The sequence below is a fragment of the Morone saxatilis genome, unplaced genomic scaffold (genome assembly GCF_004916995.1).
Source record: "Morone saxatilis isolate NCDOM2014 unplaced genomic scaffold, NCSU_SB_2.0 Contig0, whole genome shotgun sequence".
Classification (NCBI taxonomy): Eukaryota; Metazoa; Chordata; class Actinopteri; family Moronidae; genus Morone; species Morone saxatilis.
The window spans coordinates 425,755-445,871 of NW_023339650.1; the positions used below are offsets into that span (position 1 = coordinate 425,755).

General features: G+C 38.4%; 2 protein-coding genes across 2 annotated transcripts in view; one reads left to right on the plus strand and one right to left on the minus strand.

Moving 5' to 3' along the window:
- Positions 1–5,903: 5,903 nt before the first annotated feature.
- f3a (coagulation factor IIIa) lies at positions 5,904–14,314 on the plus strand. Its single transcript, XM_035655753.1, has 6 exons — positions 5,904–6,089; positions 8,291–8,402; positions 10,662–10,867; positions 11,790–11,971; positions 12,062–12,230; positions 13,651–14,314. Exons 1-6 carry the CDS (start codon positions 6,023–6,025, stop codon positions 13,791–13,793), a joined length of 879 nt encoding a protein of 292 aa, XP_035511646.1. The 5' UTR covers positions 5,904–6,022; the 3' UTR covers positions 13,794–14,314.
- A 1,230-nt stretch (positions 14,315–15,544) lies between these two features.
- Positions 15,545–20,117, minus strand: part of acp5b (acid phosphatase 5b, tartrate resistant) — a 6,286-nt gene continuing 1,713 nt past the window's right edge. The window contains exons 3-6 of the mRNA XM_035655743.1: positions 18,693–18,820; positions 18,338–18,529; positions 16,966–17,113; positions 15,545–16,296 (exon numbers count right to left, since the gene is read on the minus strand). Of these exons, the coding sequence (XP_035511636.1) occupies positions 16,057–16,296; positions 16,966–17,113; positions 18,338–18,529; positions 18,693–18,820 (708 nt within the window). The 3' untranslated portion in view covers positions 15,545–16,056. The remainder of the gene's footprint in view (positions 16,297–16,965; positions 17,114–18,337; positions 18,530–18,692; positions 18,821–20,117) is intronic.

Consider the following 20,117-nt stretch of genomic DNA (forward strand, 5'->3'; position numbering starts at 1 on the left):
CTCCGCCCCCCGGCTCAGTTTGACACACCTGCCTACCACGGTGACGTCATCTTGGATGTCCGCCGCAGGGACGCGGGATTACAGTTGTGTTGGGTAGTGGGAGGGTGTATGGACCGAGAGCGCTCTTTGGTTTCCCAGGAGGTTCATTCTTGACTCAGAGCTTTGAAGAGACTTTATGCTGAGGGATCGCCGATGTAAGCCTGAGGAAGCGCTGGGAGGCGTTCGGTTAAAGGAGGGGCTACTGTCACAGTTGATGCTGTTGACACTGGGGGTGGTGTTCTTTTTTTTTTGTTGCTCCGGATGGTTCTGTGGTGTGGGTGTGTATGCCCTGGCAGTGACCTTCACGCTGGTGAGCTGCAACACCTGGCTCGGCAACATCATCAGTGCCGTGGCCTTAAAGAGATTTTGGGTTGTCCTGAGTCTCTTGTTCGTATTATTATCTTTCTATGTTGTTTTTCTTCTATGTTTGTTGTGTGTTTGGAGCTGCTCTGTGTGGTTTGTGTGATTGTCGTTCATTCTGTTGTTGCTATTTTTCTTTTTCTGTGTGTTCTTCTATTTCTCTAATATATTGTTCTCTATCATTCGTTAATGTTATGTCTTCTCTTCATATCAAAGAGTCTTGTCTAGAGCTTGTTGTATCTGTCCGTCATACTGTATCTATCTGTTTGTGTTCTTGTATATTTATTCTTATTTATTTTTTCAACGATAGGATATGGTACAATGACACTGTTTCGGTAGGTTCCCTGGCAGAAGCCATCAGGGAATTGTGCAGAGAAGATCGTTGGATTACACAATACAAAAAGGCGACAAAAGAGACAATTTCTCTATAAATTCATCATGAATTCTTTTCAAAAGATATCTATAAATGTTGTAGTTCATTTTTAAACAGCTCTGAGGGTTGCATTGACATGCAAGTCTTGAAGATTCTAAAACTCTTAACTTTTAAAACAAAGCTTTCATAACCTATAATGTTTTATTGAAATAATTGACTTTTCTTCTTTAGAAAAAACTCAATTCTTCGAGTTTTTTTACAATTTCAATCAGGGAGGGAGCTTGGTACCTCCTAATACGACAGGAGCTTCCCTGAAAACTAGATCTGTGAAATTTTGGGGGGTCTCTTAAAAATGTAGAATATGCTATTTTTGTCATGCATTTCTATTTTTCTGTATCTTTATCTTCATGGATTATGCGTTAAATTAGGTTATTATTGATTTATGAATCATGCATGAGGTTCATCTCTAATTTACTTTAATAAAGATTCTTGCCATCACCATTGAAGTGTAGTGGCACAATATCCAAAACTTCATGCATTTTCACTCAAAGATCAGAAAAAAACTAACTTTCTTAGTGCCACTTAGGCTGCACACTGAAACGCCATCATTCCCTAAAATAAGTGACTACCCCGAAAGCCATGGTATGGTTAGCATAATGTCTGAAATCACTCCTATTTAAATCACAATATAGAGCACTACATTTATACATTTTATTAGAGTGTGTAAATGTATCCACTATATAGTTATTTTTTTGGCCTTTTCATGCCTTTATTGGACAGAGACAGCTGAAGATGAACAGGAAAAGGGGGTAGAGAGAGAGGGGATGACATGCAGCAAAGGGCCGCAGGTCGGATTCGAACCCGGGCCGCTGCAGCAACTCCGTATATGGGTCGCCAGCTCTACGGACTGGGCACCCATGTATCCACTATATAGTTGAACTTGAATATCAGTACTGTGTAAGAATGCACCATGAACTGTACATTGGGTCATGCAAAACATTTGATAGTCTTCTTCAAAAGCCAAAGAATGTTGGTCAAGTCTTTTTAGGTACTGATCTAGATCTTTGCTCACTACATCTCGTGGGTTATCTTATCAGTATTATTGGCCATGAAAAACTGGTAATTATTGGTTATTGTATCGACTGAGAAATAAATCCATATTGGGCTTTCCTTTCACTGTAAGAACCACCTCCACTGTGGTAGAGGTAAAAATGTCAGAATCTGATATTTCCAAACTTGGACAAATAAAACCAAAACTATGTGCTGGGTGGATGAGCCAGCCCTTTAAGACAATGAATCCTGTTGGTGAATGAAAAGACAAACAGGAATTTTTGGTTAATGTTTTCATAATGTTTCAATAATGCCAAACTTTGATCTAGAGCCCTGTGCAGGACTGTTTTCTTAATCTTAATTCTGGCTACTCCCAGTGGATTCCTGATCATTACCACTCTCTCCCATGAACTGCAGGAAGGAGTCCTGTACTCCTATACAGCACAATGTAATGTGTTATGCTGTTTATGGAATTAAAAGGAATTAGAGCTTAGATGCACTTAGGATCTAACAATGACTAATGCAGAAACCTTTGCGCACATGTTATTGGCCACTAACAGCAAAATCTTAGCACCCATACTATACAGCTGCTTCTCTCCTTTCCAGGAACAGGCCTGGGAAAGTAATTAAGGCCGAAATCCAGCGGGCAGAGCTGATTACCCTGACTGTAGCATGGTCCTATAGATGGAGAGGCCCAATGATCTCATCCCATTGTGTAGAATGCAATGAGGCACAGAGCCAAGCGAGTGCAGCTTAGTGTGGTAGTTTTGGATCACTTTGTTGGAATTCTATCTCTAGGAAACGTCTTCTAAGGAAATAGATAGATGTTAGAAAATGTATTGTTGAGGTAAATAAAACTTTGAGTCACCAGTGTCCTGGGAACATGGACCTTTATTCCCAATAGTTTGGTTTAATATAGTTAGCAGTCAAGGATGTCTAGACGCTCTGAGCGGTTGCCGTATTAGCTTGTCTGTAGAATTTATTGGGGAAAATGGGGAAAACAATCCAAACCGAATTCGGAGGAGTTTTATTTGAGTTTTTGCTCAACTCTTTAATTTTCCATGACTCTATCCCTGTAGCAGTCTTGGTTAATTTACTATCTGTTCTAAATGTGAAACAGCCAGTCATTATAATTGTAGATCAGTCAAAATCCCCAAATCTAAGATCTAAGATGCACTGTATGTGTGTGTGTGTGTGTGTGTGTGTGTGTGTGTGAAGGCTCTCACTGTGCTTTTATACACTGGAAAGAATTAGTAAAGTGGTTGCATTCAGTCCTTCCCGTCAGAGGGATTCCTTGGTATTCAAAGCCACAGCAGACCGCGGTGGGCTCCTCACAGCCAGGGAGGGAGGGAGGGTGAGGGATAATGGGGATGGGGGGCAAGGTCTGGCATGGTGCCACATATTCCCAGCTAGCTCAAGATAAATGAAAACAAAAGCCACATTAAAGCAGTGTACCACATGAAACAACCAGTGGTTCTTTTTTGTGTCGTCACAGTACAGATCATGTGCAGTTCCTGACCATTTTACAGCATGTTACTGTTCGTACCTTCCAGGCTGCCACTGCTCTCAGCTCATTTTAACTTGATCAAAATTGCAAATACTTTTACTGACAATAATAAAAACAGAGAGGTTTTCATTGTTGGAACCTCATGTCAACTGTGGTTAATACAGTGAAACCTTTCTATAAACACTTCATACCATAGTATAAACTCAGTGACATTTCTGTGTGTTTGGCAGTCTATTAATACACCTCCAGTGGACATCTGATGAGTGGGTGTCCTGACTCATGCACTGAGCTGCAGTGTCTGTCAGATCCATAATGATGCTGTCATAGTTACTCTGATCCAACCAGGCTTCTGTGGGGCTGACAGTAGTTCTCTCCACTGTTACGTCATGCAGTAGTAAATATCTTGTGTCATCAGCATACCTCTACAAAGCATGTCATCCATTCTTTAAGGTATGACTTCACCACTGACTACTACACAGCCACATGTTTAGACCTGTAATGGCCCGTGGCCAAGTGGCCATGTCCTTATTTAATTGTAAGCCTTAATGTAATTTAAACAGATGAGTTATTTGAAACTTCACCCCCTGTGCAACTGCCTTTAACCTCATTAGAGACCCAAAGGTTTTTTTTTACCAGGCTGTACATTTTTACAATGTTCATTTCTGCTGTAAAGTTGGGCATTTTAATATGGCGCCTTACGGAGATTGACTCACTGCTGAAGCCAGCCTCAAGTGGCCGTTAGAGGAACTGCATGTGCTTCTGTGTTGGCTTCATTTGCAGCCACAGAGGTTGAATTTTCTACAGTGTGATGTAGAAACTTGAAGCCACCAGTGTACATACACCGAGAATGGACTTTACAGTGAAGTAGGAGACATCTTGTGTCCAGCAGGAAAACTTTAAAAATAAAAAAAAGTTGTCAGTTGTCTCTCTTTCAATTTATTCTTTCCCTCTTGTTTTATCTTCCTTTGATCGTATTTACATGCTCCCTATGTTTGGATCTCTGTGTCAAAAAGGTGCTATATAATTAAAGCTTTACTCACTTACTTACTTACTTATACAATTATTTACAGAGACCCAATGGAGAGAGAGAGAGAGAGAGAGAGAGATAGAGAGAGAAACAAAGGTGCACAGCAACAACAGTAGCAACAACGACACTAAAAGTAGTGACTGATGATGATGATGATGAACACGAAGAAGAAGATGAGGATGATGACAACATAAATAAGTAGTATAGAAACAAGTGAATACATAATGATATAAACTGTAAAATACTGGCTGATCCAAAAAGAAATAAAATAAACAAGAAATAAAAAAATAAAAATAAAATCTATACATTTTGAAATAAGATCTCATCCATTAGACCCTGTACTGGAGCTGTTAATATTGACAATTAGAGCATTAAAATCTTCCAGTTGAGTCAGCGCTACAAACAATGGGACATTGATTGGAAAGGAAATGTGCAAAGAAGAAAGTTCAAGAGACATATGAACTTTGGGAGAGAAGTCGGTGAGCTTTGAGTTCTGCTGCAGCACCAGCAGCAGGCTGAGCTGTGGTTAATGAATCCGCACATAATTATAAGATATATTGAGGAGTGCAAGCATCCTTGAGCAAGATACTGAACCCCAAATTGCTCCTGATGCTGCGTCGTCAGTGTGTGAATGTGTATGAATGAGTTAGTTTCTGTTCGATGGACTTTGCCATCACTGAGGAATGTGTTGAAAGGGTGAATTGCACGAGTGTAAAAGCGCCTTTGAGTGTCGGAAACTAGAAAGGCGCTAATACAAGTATCCATTTACCATTACATTGTTGATTGATTCATTTAATTGTGATTGATTCATAACATTTGTTGTAAAATGTTGTTAATAACTATTAAAATGTCTGTTAATTATCCAGATCATTCAAATGAATGCAAAAACCATGAAGATCATGCATTTAGCATTTAGTTTAATGTCATTATAGACAGATTATCTCTCCGCACCCCAGCTCTGACTGATTTCAGTTCCCATCAGGTGATGTAGTCCAGATGAGTCCGGGGCTGCAGACAGTATTTGATGAAGGATGATGTAAGATGTGGTCTCGGGGTCCGGGGATCCCCATTTGATAAGATTTAGCTATAACTGTCTGTACTGTAGATTGTCCAATTAATAGTGAAGAGTATGAAACCCATGAACAGAACAGGCAGTCTTAAACATTATCTCATACTTCTAGTCAATTAAATAATAGTGAAATTAAAATATTCACCGTCCGTTTTTATGGGGACCCCCGGAACCCCCTCAAGGAAAGATAATGACTGCTGGATGATGCCAGGCAATGCTGTAAATCTGTAGCAGTGTGCATTAATAATAATAATAATAATGATAATAATAATAATAATGAATGTAGTTTGGTACTGTGCAGTGTAACGTCACGTATGGTTGAGTTGTGTGCGGTGGAAAGAGCTGTAATCCAGGACACTACCCCATTGTACCCGCTGACTGACCTCAGTTGCATACATGTAGAATATCTGCTCCAGTCTGCTGACGCCACAGCCGGACGCTCCATATTTGGCCACGCCTCGCGCGGTTACACTGCTATAACCAGTGGTTGGAAATCAGTGTGAAGCGAGACAGTGATCCGGTAACATTACCGCTGTCAAACAGATACATACAGACTGTTTATCTGGACTACATCACCCGAGAACAACTGAAGCCGACATGGTGACACTCAGACTCCGCACAGCTCTGCTCGCTGTCTGCTTCCTCTGCGCACGTTCTGTCTCAGGTAAATCCGAACGGCTCGCGCGCTCGTCCTATACGACCTCAGCAAGAAATGACTTAGAAAGATTTTATCTCAATACTTCAAACATGTACACAGTGTGTCATTTCAGTAAGACATTTAGAATTTTCCACATTAGTAGATGAAACAATGAGAAATGTATAGCGCGTAAAGTAGAAAAGCAGTGCAGTATGTGTGCTATAACATTATATTATTATATAATAAGAAAACACCTGGATTCGTATGAGCAGGTCTCATCCTCAGCACCTCATTGTGTAAGATTTGTATGACTTATTTATACATTTATTATTGATTGATTATCATTTTCTAAATAATCGTTATTGTCTACAAATGTGGATATTTGCCTTTGGCTTTACAGTGTGGTTAAAACACATCAGTGTAAATCCCTGTATAAAGAGAAAGCGCATACAGTACAGACAACAATAACGGATATGGCTGCAGTCGAAGACTTGTTTGTGAATTTAGCGCATTTGTTGCATTTGGATTGAAAGGCTCTTTGTAAATGTCCCTGGTTACCGCACTGGCTCTATATCGTTTTGTATATGTTTAGTTTAAACCAGTAAAGGGAGCTGAGCTGAAGTTCATTCTACAGCCCTGGGGGTAGAACGACAAACGGAAGGTCATTCTGTAGGTGGGCACTAGAAGCTTTTATAGCAACATTTTTTTTTACTTTGCCACACTGACTCTTATTTATGTATGTTACTTCTCAGAATTTTCAAGGTGGCAAAAGGTACAATCATCAGGTCATACATGCTATACAGTGTACAGAGTAAATCCTAGAATTACATTTTTGACACGCTTTAAAGCTTCTTTAAGTCTTCTAGAAGACCATATGGGGAAAATGTCATTTATTGAAGAATATACTGAAATATTAGTTTGTAACTGGTGTATGTGTATTCCTACCATCTTAAGTCAATATTAGTTGTTAGATTAAATTAGGCTGCAACTAATAATTATTTTTATTATCCATTAATCTGTATGTAGTTGTTTGGTTCTTAAAATATCAAGGTAATGTCCTCAAATGTCTTGTTTTGTCCATGACCCAAAGATATTCATTTTACTGTCATAGAGGATGAAAGAAACAAGAAAATATGCAGATTTGAGAAACTGAAATCGAAAAGAATTTGGACTTTTTACTTAAAAACAATAGTTATTTCATTGTATTTTACAATGCAGGGTTGTATCATGAAGGTCAGCCAGTGAAAAAATATTTTTCATCATATACTGAGGAACAAACTCATCCTTTGGGCTCTGCAGACACCTCGTCTTACCAATCACACAGATGCTGGGTATCAGATCGATTATCTAAATAGTTGCTGATTGACTAAATAGTTGACAACTAATCAGCTGATCGTTGCAGCTCTACCTGTAACCCATTAATGTCCAGACTTCTGATAACACCGACAGAATGAAGCACCTTGCACATTATTGCTGTTACTTTTGCAGCTAGAAAAGTCCTGTCTGCTCACTGTGGGACTGTGTAGGCACTAAATCTGTTATCCATTCTGGTTTTTAATTGTCCCACTTTTTAAAGTCCAGTTTCTAAATCGTCACATGTGATGACCCTCGAGGTCCATTGAAAAACTTGCACCAGAATGTTCCCTGAGTGTGCTCTGTTTGCCCTCTCTGCCTGCAGGAAGCAACAACTTCATGAGTCTTATTGTAAGCTCAGCCTCAGGCAGTTGCCGTCAAAACAGCTCACTTTCTCATGTGTTGTCCATAGCACACTTACTTGAAGTCAGAAAAAATAAACCGCAAGTGTTGGTGGTAGTGACCGAACAGTCCATGAAGTCCATAAAGATACACAAGCAAGGATCTTTTAGTAACACTGATAAGAGCAACGCCTTTCACTCAGCACTTCATTAAAATCACCTTGTGTGCCCGATGAGTCTGAACACTTTATTATCTCTGTTTCAGCAGTACATAGTGTGCACAAAGATGTTTTCCCTAATGTGATCCCATATGGTAGTTGTAAAGGACCATTATTAAGGTTTTATTAGATAAAAAGGGTAGCTTTCTGAATGCCTTACATAGTACATGTACAACTATCTGGAAAATATAAAAGACCTTTGGTGCATTGTTTTCTGACGGTCATTCTAACTTAAAGTGAGTTTGATTATTCGACCTTCAACACTGTTTTGAAAGGTGTTAGAACTGTATTTGACATGACCTCTTTCATTTTGCAGGCTCCTATCCCCAAGCGCAGAATGTCACTTGGAAATCCACCAACTTTAAAACGCTTCTGACTTGGGAGCCCAAACCATCAGCTGAGTACTCCTACACAGTGGAGTTCTCTACGTAAGTACCTGCACCCTGTGTTCCCAGCTCATTCATACTGACTTCCTCCAAGACAAACTCAAGTGTGTTGACTGAAGCACACAGCCCTCTGACAAGCTCGATGAATAACCTTGAGGGAAAGATTAATGGCAGCAAGGGATTGATAAGAATCCATTATTGATCCCGTAAAAGCTTTTACTGGAATGTTGGTTTTAGTCTGAAGATCGTTAAATAGATAATAATAAATATAATATAAAAAATATAATAAATAAATGATTCAATAGAAAAATGTTTAACATCAAAACATTCTTTATTAATGCCAACAACTGTAATCCACAATAGATTCAATTGTTACATTGTTTTTGTGGTGTATCTTACTGTGATTAGTTATTGCATTCTGACAGCCAGGCCTATGTCTTAAAAAGTAAATACCCACAGTGGAATTTTAGAATTCCACTTTTTCGTACTGGCTGAGCTAAGCACGAATCTATTCATTTTTGTTAAATGGTAAAGTATGAGTAAGTATAATATTTTTGCGGTGCACGCATGGCTTGCCTGGTGGAGCTGGTTCCCCATGCCAAGACTAGGTCCTGCAGCGGCCATGGGTTCAACTCTGATCTGGGGCTCTTTGCTACGTGTCATCCCCTCTCTCTCTCCCCTTTCCTGTTACCAACAGCTGTCACTATCGATTAAAGGCAGGCAAAACAAATATTTAAAAAAAGTATAATATGCTAATATACTAATTCAAATTTACCATAGGTAACCAGAGGTTATGGGGTAAATAGCAGACTGGATGACTTATTCATGCCTGACATTTAAGTTGTACAAAACTGTTTTTTTCCATTAGAGGAAGCAATTCCCTTCGCCCTGAAAGGACTGTGAAAAGACAGAGGGTACAGGAAGTTCAGCATGTCAGATATTTAGGATTGATTGTTGATAATGGTCTAATCTTCAAAAAACAAAAAGACACAGTTTAACCTGTTGACCTTTGAGAACTTTATGTTTATGTCCAGAGTTGCTTTATTAAACAAAATCCTTCACAACCGCCCAGAGGGGACTTCAATCTAAAACATACTTTTACATCTACAACTGCTTCTCAGTGAAGACTATAAGAATGTAGTGTGAAAACATGGTTGACGGACAATCAGGTCTGTAATTATGGAGCTGTAAGGCACTGAATGTGGCCAGTATTGCTACTGCTGATGTTGTGCTGCCTTGTGGGAATTATAGTGTTGTATTTCTGTTGTTTGTTTCGGAGTGATTGTTCTTGGGTTTTGTGTCTTATTTTTCGTTATGGTGTTTTATCTTGCACATCACTAGTGACCTCTGCCCACGGACTAAAGGAAAATTAGCTTTTAGCTATTTTTGGTACAATACAAATAAACATTAAATAAATAAATAACTCCTAGAGATGTACCATCTTGTTTTCAAGAGGGGTCTCAATGATAAAAATACTATATATATGAAAATGGATCATACATTCATAGTTTACAGAGTGGCAGTATTGATGTCAGTGAAAACATTAGGTAATAGAGTTACAAAACATGATTATTGGATTATAGAGGTGTTCTTATGGGAATGCACAACTGTCATTAAGGATATGTATAACTGATCCTATAATAAGAAGACAGGGCATATGTGTAAATATTATTTATCACGATATCATGATTGATCATGTCAAATGAATGTGAAACTTATTTAGCATTTTTAGCAGAAAATCCACTTTGTCTACCTATTAAAGCATAATAAATATGTGGAATCAAAATGTTAGATTTTGTCATCAGTTTCCACAGCAGATTTTGTGTCTCCACCTCTAAAAGAAAATATCCTTTTGGGCTTTTCCTTAACATACTAAATATTGTCGGTAGTATGATTCACAATCAGTGGGAACATTTTCATTGTAACTTAAAACAACTACTAAAATGGTGATGATGTGAGCTGTTGAGGTCTGTACCAAGCAAACATGTTTTCTTAAGTCAGGAGAGGTAGGCCAGGGCATCTCTTCAGCACTACACTACTTCATTATAATACTGTTTGGCACACCTTTATCAAACAAGTTTCAGCAAATTGAACTTGAATGTTGCATTTGGCCATATTGCAACTAGAAAATATTTGGATTAATTTTGCAGCCCTAGTCATTAATCATTAAAGACCTTCAATGACATGTTGTTTTGTAATCCATTTTCTTACACCTGTGCTTATATTATTGATTCCTTAGTCTGTTTGTGTCCATCAGTCGTGTCCGTATAATGAATAATGTGATCTGTCAAACCGTTGCAGGATTAGTGGGAACGAAAAGAGGAACCCTCACTGTATCCGCTCCTCTGCGACAGTGTGCGATCTGACCAGCTCCCTGACCAGCGATCTGGCTGACCTGAAGGCCTGCTACACAGCTGACATCCTGTCTGAACCCCCGCTGGGCATCACCTCCGAAGACATCGAGGCCCCCCACAGCAGCTCGCCACGATTTTGCCCTTACAAAGACAGTAGGTTCTTCTGCAGCAGAAAAGAGCCGATACATACATTTACTATCTACTATTCCAGTTTCTTATTTCATAGTAGCAACTGTCATCTCTATTATTATTTACTCACAGAGTTAGTTGCTGAGCTTTGGGAAAAAGGTGACGTCACTATAAAGAAATAATTAAAAAAACACTAGGAGGAGCCAGATTTTTTCCCAGATTATCTGTCTCATGTTCTACTGTCAGGATAAAGTAAAAATTATTGTTATTTTTTATGAAAGTTACCTACTGTAACTTTAATTTTGGTTTTAATCTTTGCTTTAACTTCAGTTTAGTTTCAGTTTCAGTTTTAGTTTAGTTTTTTATTATTTTCAATGTTATTATAATATGGGGGGTATTTGTACATTTTTTGTATTTGGGAAAAAGTTCACAATAGGCGTTATAGTACAAACACAATGACTCACAGTTATGTAAAGTTCCCAGTCTCCTCATGTTTGTTCTGTTGACAGATTTGACCCAATTGACATTTCCTGTATATTTTTATTTTACTTCAGTGATACAATATCGTTAGATTTCGCTTTTTTTATTATTTTTATTTCATACCTACTTTAAGCTTACTTTAAATTCATTATAATGACCATGGTAAATTTAAGGAAGACTGCTTTTTACACCTTACAAAGACATCTCCAGCGTAAACCTGCTTAGCACAATCACTGCTCTCCAGTGCAGACTCATGCATTTGCATCATGCTTTCATGCATTTATGGTGAAACAGCTAAGTCAGGGTTAGGATAAGCACCATAGAGGGTACTTTATCATGTTTTATCTACCAAAGGGGCATCCAAGAGGGCACTTTTACAGCATTTTGTTGAACATTGAGTTACAATACAATACAATAATAGAAATGACAGAACAGAACTTACAATCCCCCTGTCCCTTATCCACAGCTGATATAGGCAAACCTGACTTCAAGCTGGAGGTCAGTGAAGACAAAAAGAAGACCACCCTGTATGTGACTGACCCACTCACCGCCCTGTTTAAAGATGACCAGCAGCTGACCATCAGGGATATCTTCTCAAGCGAACTTGAGTATAAGGTCACCTATCGGAAAAACAGGAGCACCGGCAAGGTGAGTGACAGGAGATCACAACAGCAGCATCAAACACACACACCAACAAGACCATATGGACTACATGTTTTCCCTCTGTGCCGTCTGCAGAAGGTGTACAACTCCAAGACCAGCACGATAGAGCTGACCAATCTGGACCGAGGGGAGAGCTACTGCTTCAACGTACAGGCCTACATCCCCAGCCGCAATCCCGACAAGCAGCTGGGAGAGCTGAGCCTCACTCAGTGCTCTACCGACGACAACAAGTCCATCTTAGAAGGTGAGGCGGCCTGATTCTAAAGCAGGAATTATACTTTATTACACAAGGGTTCGAGTGACACAGATGTCATCATCAGAAGGTGTGTGAGGAGGCTCTGTGTGGTGAGTAATGTTTAAGGGGAGACACTACAGGTGAACGGTGTAAATAATTTAACCAATAGATATGACTTTGGCTTTTGAGCACAAAGACTGATTTTTAGAAATCTAACAGCACCCTCATGTGGAAGCAATGAGCAATGACATATGTGGGTAATGTGGGATATTTCTGTCCATGGTGGTAATCATTGATTCAGTGGGGAAAAAAACACATGCATGTTAAGCTCCCAATCACCTCAGCCTTTCCATACACACACACAGTGACTAGTGGAGGATGACTCAGGTTTTTTTGTTTGGATTATAAGAGATGCAACTCAGCAACACTCCCTCTGAGTGGGATGTGTGTGTGACTCCTTAATGCCTTTACTATAAATAGTAGACAGATATGCCTGTCTGTCGAGAGGGCGGCTAAATAATGCTCCAAAGTTACACGCCCACTTCATGCTAATCCCATACAGTTTTTTGCATGTATTTTCATCTAGTGTGTTTGAATATATTTCTGCATACTGGTGTCCAACAGTATTGAAATTGCATAATTTGGGAATGGCTGGAAAGCTGAGACTCTTGTGGATTCAATGAGCCCAACTGTATTCATATATGATGATGTCATTCCACATAGTAGCCATTTCATTGTAGTGAGGCCACTGTATAAAATGAGCTATTGTGACTTATAGGAAAATCACAGCCTAATGAAACTCTACAAGCGTAAACTAGAGACTGAGAGCCTCCAGAGGATGGATGGATTTCCTAGGTATATTGATGCCACTGATTTCTCACATTGTTTAGTTGTACAGTCGCCTTTGAGATTGAAAGAAAATTCACCTGAACAAGTTCACTAGCATCACCCAGGGGCTGGATGCCCCCCCACTTTGAAACTCATTCTGGCCCCACTGACTGAGAATGGTGTTCATTCTGTGCAATGTTGCGCATTGTGGGGACTTTTGTTTTATTTTGTATTTCATATACAAATCACATATTTTGTCGGGTTTTTCCTTTAACTATGCTACATCCTAATACACAGAAAGTACAATGGTACCACTTTATTTGTAGTCCACCCACAGATGTAGAGTATTTATAATATTTCATCAGCTTATTAGTTAAGACTTCAATCAGGGTCGTTTTTGATAGTATTAAATGTTTTTTAATATTATGGATTTAATATTTCAGAGATTCCTTCATGTACCATGACAGGCAGCTCACGTACTATACTTTGAGAACTGGTGCTTTAGATAATGTGTTAAACATGTTTAGACAGAGCGAAACAGTTGAGGTTTCCAAATATCAAATAAGTCTTTTAATATAGTGTGGTCTTCCTATGTCTGCAGAGTTTTCAGTGGGTTCGATCGCTGCTGCCATCTTTTTCATCCTGCTGATGATCGGCCTAATCATTGCTGTCACAGTGGTGTGCTGCAGGCGCGTGAAAAAAGCTCAGAGAAGAGGAAAACAAGTGCCACTCCAGGATGCATAGAGACACCTGCATTAGTGTGGGAACATGCGGTACAACTGAACTGAGCCTGTGTCAGATTTAGTTTAACATTCCACTGTCAGACACTGGAATCAATCCTTCCTTTGGCTTCTGTGAAACTGCCTCTGAATGTGTCAGACATATTCTTCCTTTATCATTTTAAGCTGCAGAAAAAGAGACTATCACTGTTTGAACACTCCTGCTGTACTTTAGTCATATTGCTGAAGCTGTAATATTTCTTGTCTTTTATATTTGGTGAGTGGTACCTCTGATAATAGATAAACACTAGCAACGGATTTTATTTATTTCATTTTATAGTGTACTTTCTAACTTGAAATATTGTCATGATTAGGGTTTGATACTGATGAAAGCAACACTTTATGGGAAATCATCATCACCTAGAATATATTATTTTTGTATCCAATGCTTAATTTATTGTTTAATTGTTCAGATGAAATTAACATATTTGTATATGATGGTATTTTTAGCTGTTTTATATTTTAGATTGCAGATTATTTTATTATGTGGTGAAATGTTGAAGAATAAATATTTTACAGAACACAGACAATTTTTGTTATTTCAAAATTATTTTTTAGAAATCATACTAATGTTTTGGGTTTTGAATGTTGGTAACCAGTGTCATCACAAAATTATTAACAAATCAATATATTGCTAAATATCTGTACTTGCACCATCTGTAACTTTTACAGACAGATAATCTGTGAAAAAAACAGGTTCCTTTGGCTCCTCCTAGTGCTCCTAATGGCATTTGCAATAATCCACCGGGACTGAATGAAAACAACCAATCAGAGGCAAGAAAGACAGTTTAATGTTGAGTCTCATTCCCAGGTTGTCAAATAAAGATGGTTTGTTATCTTCAAGAAAGAGGTTATGGGTTGGTCCGATCTATCTTTCTCAGTCCAGTCCAGAAAAGCGTCAGTGACCAGAGATCATTATTGAACCACAACAGTGCCACTGGGCTATAAACATTTTAGGAACCTGTGTTTGTTTGGGCCCTCTGCAGTCTCCTCAGTACTGTAATAAGTTAGTCCATAGTATGTTCAGCTGATATTTAACAGTGCTACCCTACACCCAACTTTTGTTTTAATTTTGAATTTATAAGAACAGCTTTGACATGAATCTGCACAGTTTGATGCTAAGCTAACAGTTTCTTTCAATGACTGCTGATATCTTATATTCTTATTGAACAGTTGCTCAGAGGATCTTTGTCTCTTTCTGTCCTTTCAGACGTTTGGGAGAGTAGGTCAAATATAAATTTAAAACTTAAAAAACTTAATTTTTACTTAAACAATATTATTGTTTAAGACTGAGCCATATAAAAATCTATAATTTGTTATGGAATCTAATGTGGCTTGTAAACCCATGAGGGTCGGGCACCTTGTGTGCATGACAATAAAATTAAATCAAAATCAAAATTATTATTATTATTATTAACTTTGCATCTTAGTACAATTGTATCACGTTTCAGTTTTGCCTCCTAAGGGAAAAAGTTTGGGCAACCCTGGTTTATATATTTGTACATGTACAGACTTTACAATACAGTTGGGATATAAACATCATTGCATCACATAATTAGAACAATAATAAATAAACTGAAACAATAATTTACCATCACCAAAAAGATCACCCCTTAACGTCATTTTAAGACAATTGTTTTTGGCCATTGAACCATATCAATAATGAAAGGGTGAAAAAATGTAAAAGCATTAAGTAGCAGTAGTCAAATAATAATATATAATATATATATAGGCGTTATTTATTGTCCTTTCCAGGAAATTTGTTGTTACAGTCTGTACATAACCTCACAAAAATACATACACAACATAACAATCCAAAAACAGCACATTTATACATACATTTATACATAATATTTACACATGATGGCTACCAAGGTGCTTTGTTGAGCATTGCTATGGCAGAAGGGACAAAAAACTCTTGCCATTGTGAGCCTGTTTCCAGGCCAGGGATCTGTATCTGCAGCCTGATGGAAGCAATGTGAAGAAGGGGTGAGGGGGGTGCCTGGAGTCTGGTGCTATATTGTGTGCTCTTTGTGTAATGGCTTTGTTGTTGAGGTCTGAGAGGTTGGGGGTGGGGAGACCAATTATTTTGGAGGTGCTGTGTGTGATATGTATGAGTTTGTTCCTATAGGAGGCAGTTAACATAGTGAAGAAACAGAGGGAACAGGAGAGGAGAATGGGTTGGATCATGCTTTTAACAGAACATAACTGTAGACTGATGAGGAGCCTCAGACAGTGCGGGCTGGCAGCTCTGCCTGGTAGACACATTTCCCATCTGTCTGCATGAAACTGACCCTCATCTGATGCTCAGTGACCTGGAAGTAAACCAGGCCTCCCACTGTGTGATTGACAGGACTGGAGTAGAGCTGCCAGGACAGAGGGAAACTGTCCCTGTGACTGGTTGCAGGGTCGCTGACACTCCCACTCCCGCTGACTACATATGAGCTCCCATCATCCTCTCTGATAAACTGTTAGAAGAGGAGACCACGCATTAAGATTCATCGTCTGTGTTCCATGAATGTACAAAACATTGTGACAGCCGGGGACATTGCGGTTCAAACCCCTGAGCCAGGGAACCCCACATTTCCCATTATTGTTCCAAATGACAGACACAAAAATCACAAAAATCTCCAAATGTTAAAGATAAAGATAACATTGGGAGATTTCTAGGGGTTAAGTGCCCTTGAGCAAGGCACCTAACCTCTAACCCCCCGTGCGCCTAGGCTGCCCACTGCTCCGAATGTATATAGTAATGTATATAGGATGGCTCAAATGCAGAGGTCAAGTTTCATTTCATGTATGTAAAATGCTGTATATACTGTGAAAATGACAATAAAAACTTTATCTTTATCTTTTTATCTTTATCTTTTTTTATCTTTATATTTTATGTTTAATATGTAACATTTCTGCATTAAAATGTATATAAACACTGGACAAATATTATATTATAATAGGTAAACAGGTTCCATAGAATTCAATATTTTTTAAATAATATTAACATGCAATGAGATGCACCTTAGATAAATGTGATTAGTGACATCTCAGATCATGTAAATAATGGACAGATAAACAGACAGCTGGACCATTTAACTGCTGGACAGACACACACATTTCCCGACTCAATGTTTGGTACATACCTGCAGATTGTGATCATGGCCACACAGGTAGGCAGTGACTCTGTATTTCTTCAGTAGGGGCCTCAGTCTGTTGACCAGACAGAATGTTGGTCCATGATGGCCAATGGACCACACAGGATAATGACCTGCCACCAGAACGTAATCTGACCTGGGACAAGTCATAAAATTTGTCAGTCTAATCCAGAGGAGCCAGCAGCACAAGAATAGGTGATTAGTGGAAAAATTTATATTTTTCCATCTTTGGCGATTATCTTTTTGATTGCCTTGCATGCATGTCAATTACTTATCTGTAGATTTTTATATGATTAAAGCCGGGAAACATCCCCCTAACTAAGGCACATTGACTGTTAAATTAGACAAGAGCAGACTAATGCAGGAAGTTTATTCTGTTGTTATATTGTGCTTTTATTTTAAACCCACTAACCACTCTCTCTTTGAGGTCTACTTCCTGGAGGGGAATGTTCTCATGCAGTGCAGAGACAAGAGTGTACAGTACTCAGCTGGTGGCAATTGGCTGCCAATAATCTCATCAGGCTGTACCAAGTAGTCAGGAGGAAAGAGAGGAGTGGGTTGAGGAGTTTGCTTAAGTTTAGGGCTTTTGGTAAGTATTTCCTTAGTTGTTTTATGCAGTTTGTTTAATCTGTATTAGTTTAAAGTCATGTGTATTTGGTTTATTTAAATATTATTCTGATTCAATTGTAAATATCTGTTACATTTAAGTGGGAGAGTTTTTGTATCTTCACCATAGTCGTGGGAATGATAGCTTCCACAAATATAAAAGTGGGTTGGAGAAGCAGGGTCAGGGTGACACAGAGAGAGGATAAAGGTTATTATCTCCCTGGCTGCTGGAACCTGCTACACTGGTGAACCTGTTCTTGTCATGCTGTCTAATCTGTTGGTGATGAAGATTGTGGATTTTGTACAATCTGTGTTTAGACACCAGTAAATCAAAGCTCTGGACATAAACCTCTACCTGACTGATACTGCTTATTCATGCACTACACATTATTCCTCAGTTCTGCTGGTTTTCATCCACTAGAACAGAAAATAACCACTTATCTGACTTTGTACTGACTGACCTGCCAGATATGTCAACGGTTAATTTGCATGTGTTAACCTAACATGCAACCAATCAAGTTATTTCTGCTTCCACTTCATGTACAGATGGATGGCAGATTAAAGGAAAGAATAAGGATAAATGAACACAAAAACATACAGGACACAGAGGCTCAAACTGAAATGGAATTAATTTAATTGAAATGAAAATGGCATTGCCAAAATGTGTGCTGCAGGTTTCATTAAATTTGCTATCGTAATGTGCATTACATATCTGAAATCTAAGGCAGCAGCTCATTATGGCATTGTGGCTTACCTGCTGCTGGCCAGTTTAGACCTGATCCAGTTCCACTGATCATCTGCTGCTCTGGGGTCCTCTGGTCCTGAAGGCTGGGATTGGTCGTAAGTGTTTCCACATAATACTACAGTGTCAATCATCAGGATGCTCACTGATATGTTTGTGTGTGGGGCAGTAAATTGGAGGTCATAGTAGAGACCTGGGTAATTCCTACAGACACAGAACAGACACAATGATATACTGAACTACTAAAATACAGGAAGCAGACTGAAAAAGAATAGCTAGACTAAAAATAGTGTAGGAGGGTTTACTTTTTCTTATTACTGCCTAGAAGGTATTCTACTGAAGCATGTTTGTAGTGTTTGATATTTACCATCGGTGGGACGTGTTAGAGTAAGCCATCTGAGCTGAGATATTGCCCACGTGGTCGTGGTTTCCAGCAATCAGATACCATGGGATATCCAGTAGAGAGGGCTGAGAGAAAACCCTTTCAAATGTGTGCTGTGGATGGGAAACCATTTATCATTCATCACTCATCGTAATTCACAGTCATAGTAATTCACCTCTTATATACTTTAGTTTCACCATATTTTGCCTACAAATGTCATTGAAGTTAAAAAATAATCATCTTTTCCATCACAAACTGATGTTATATACAGTATGTCCTTGTTCCATTACTTTAACAAAACTATATGGTGATTCAGAAGGACATGGTCCCTCACCAGCTTCCCACCCATGAGCACTGACATTAGTGTTCACTGGGGATTCTAAAATGTTGAATCTGATCGGAAACTCCAACCTGAAACCCCAACCTGACCATCATAATTTAATAATCAAAAAGGAAAACCTGATTCAAAAAGGATCTGAGGACAGAACAGACCAGATCCAAAATAAGGTAGACTTACACAGGCCCACAAATACACATGTAGCCCGGTGTAAAAAGAACAGGGGTAAAAACAAGTTAATTTGTAATAAAAATAATAAAAAGATGAAAATAATTTAATAACACAATTGAACTGAAAGTAATTTAATCAAAAGTCGAGAAAAATAAAATGTTAACTGAGAGATTAACATAAATGAATAATAAATACAGTAGAGTGTAAATAGTTGATTAAGTAGTTACAATAAACTGCTCTATATAGTAGTTGAAGAAAAAAGTGTGGTAAAATAAATGAACATATACAGATTTGAGTCCTTGGTTCATGCCGTTTCATTTGATTGGTTGCTGTAGGTATCACTCAATGTCACCTTTTGGTAATTGACCGTATGTAAAAAGGGGCTGGGAGAAGCGACAAGAGAGACGGGAGAAATAAATGCAGAGCTAAAGTAAAGTTAAAAATAATGACTTTATGGTACATAGCTTGCTGAATTACAGCAGAAGCTGTAGCTGAAGACAGTAACGTGCATTTCTTGATTTGATCTTAGTCTGATAAGTATAGAGAAATAGTGTTAAAGGGGTAAGAAATAGGAATTTTGTCAGAGACAGATTACTTAAATTTTGTGTAGTACTTTGATATTGCCAATTGCTTTTAGTATATTTTCTAAGTGCCTATTATACAGTGATTTGCCCTTTTTAGTAAAGGTTATTCTGTTTAAAAGTTAGTATTTCAACTATATTTAAAGGAGGTCTAATTTGAGTAATTGTGTTATTTCATTTTTGTTTATTTGTTAACTAACAAAGTAAATATTATTTGTGTTAAACTGGAAAACAACTGGTTAAATATTATTTCATTTATTTGAAAGAGTTGTCTGGGGTCAGTTATTTAAAATAGTGTAGAGTACGTGTGAATAGAGCCAC

What these genes read in the sequence shown, in the direction of transcription:
- f3a (XM_035655753.1), top strand. Translation starts at nt 6,023, where the DNA reads ATGGTGACACTCAGACTCCGCACAGCTCTGCTCGCTGTCTGCTTCCTC. An exon ending in TACACAGTGGAGTTCTCTAC is followed by an intron (nt 8,403 to 10,661) that starts GTAAGTACCTGC and finishes AAACCGTTGCAG; the next exon opens with GATTAGTGGGAACGAAAAGA. An exon ending in CAACAAGTCCATCTTAGAAG is followed by an intron (nt 12,231 to 13,650) that starts GTGAGGCGGCCT and finishes CTATGTCTGCAG; the next exon opens with AGTTTTCAGTGGGTTCGATC.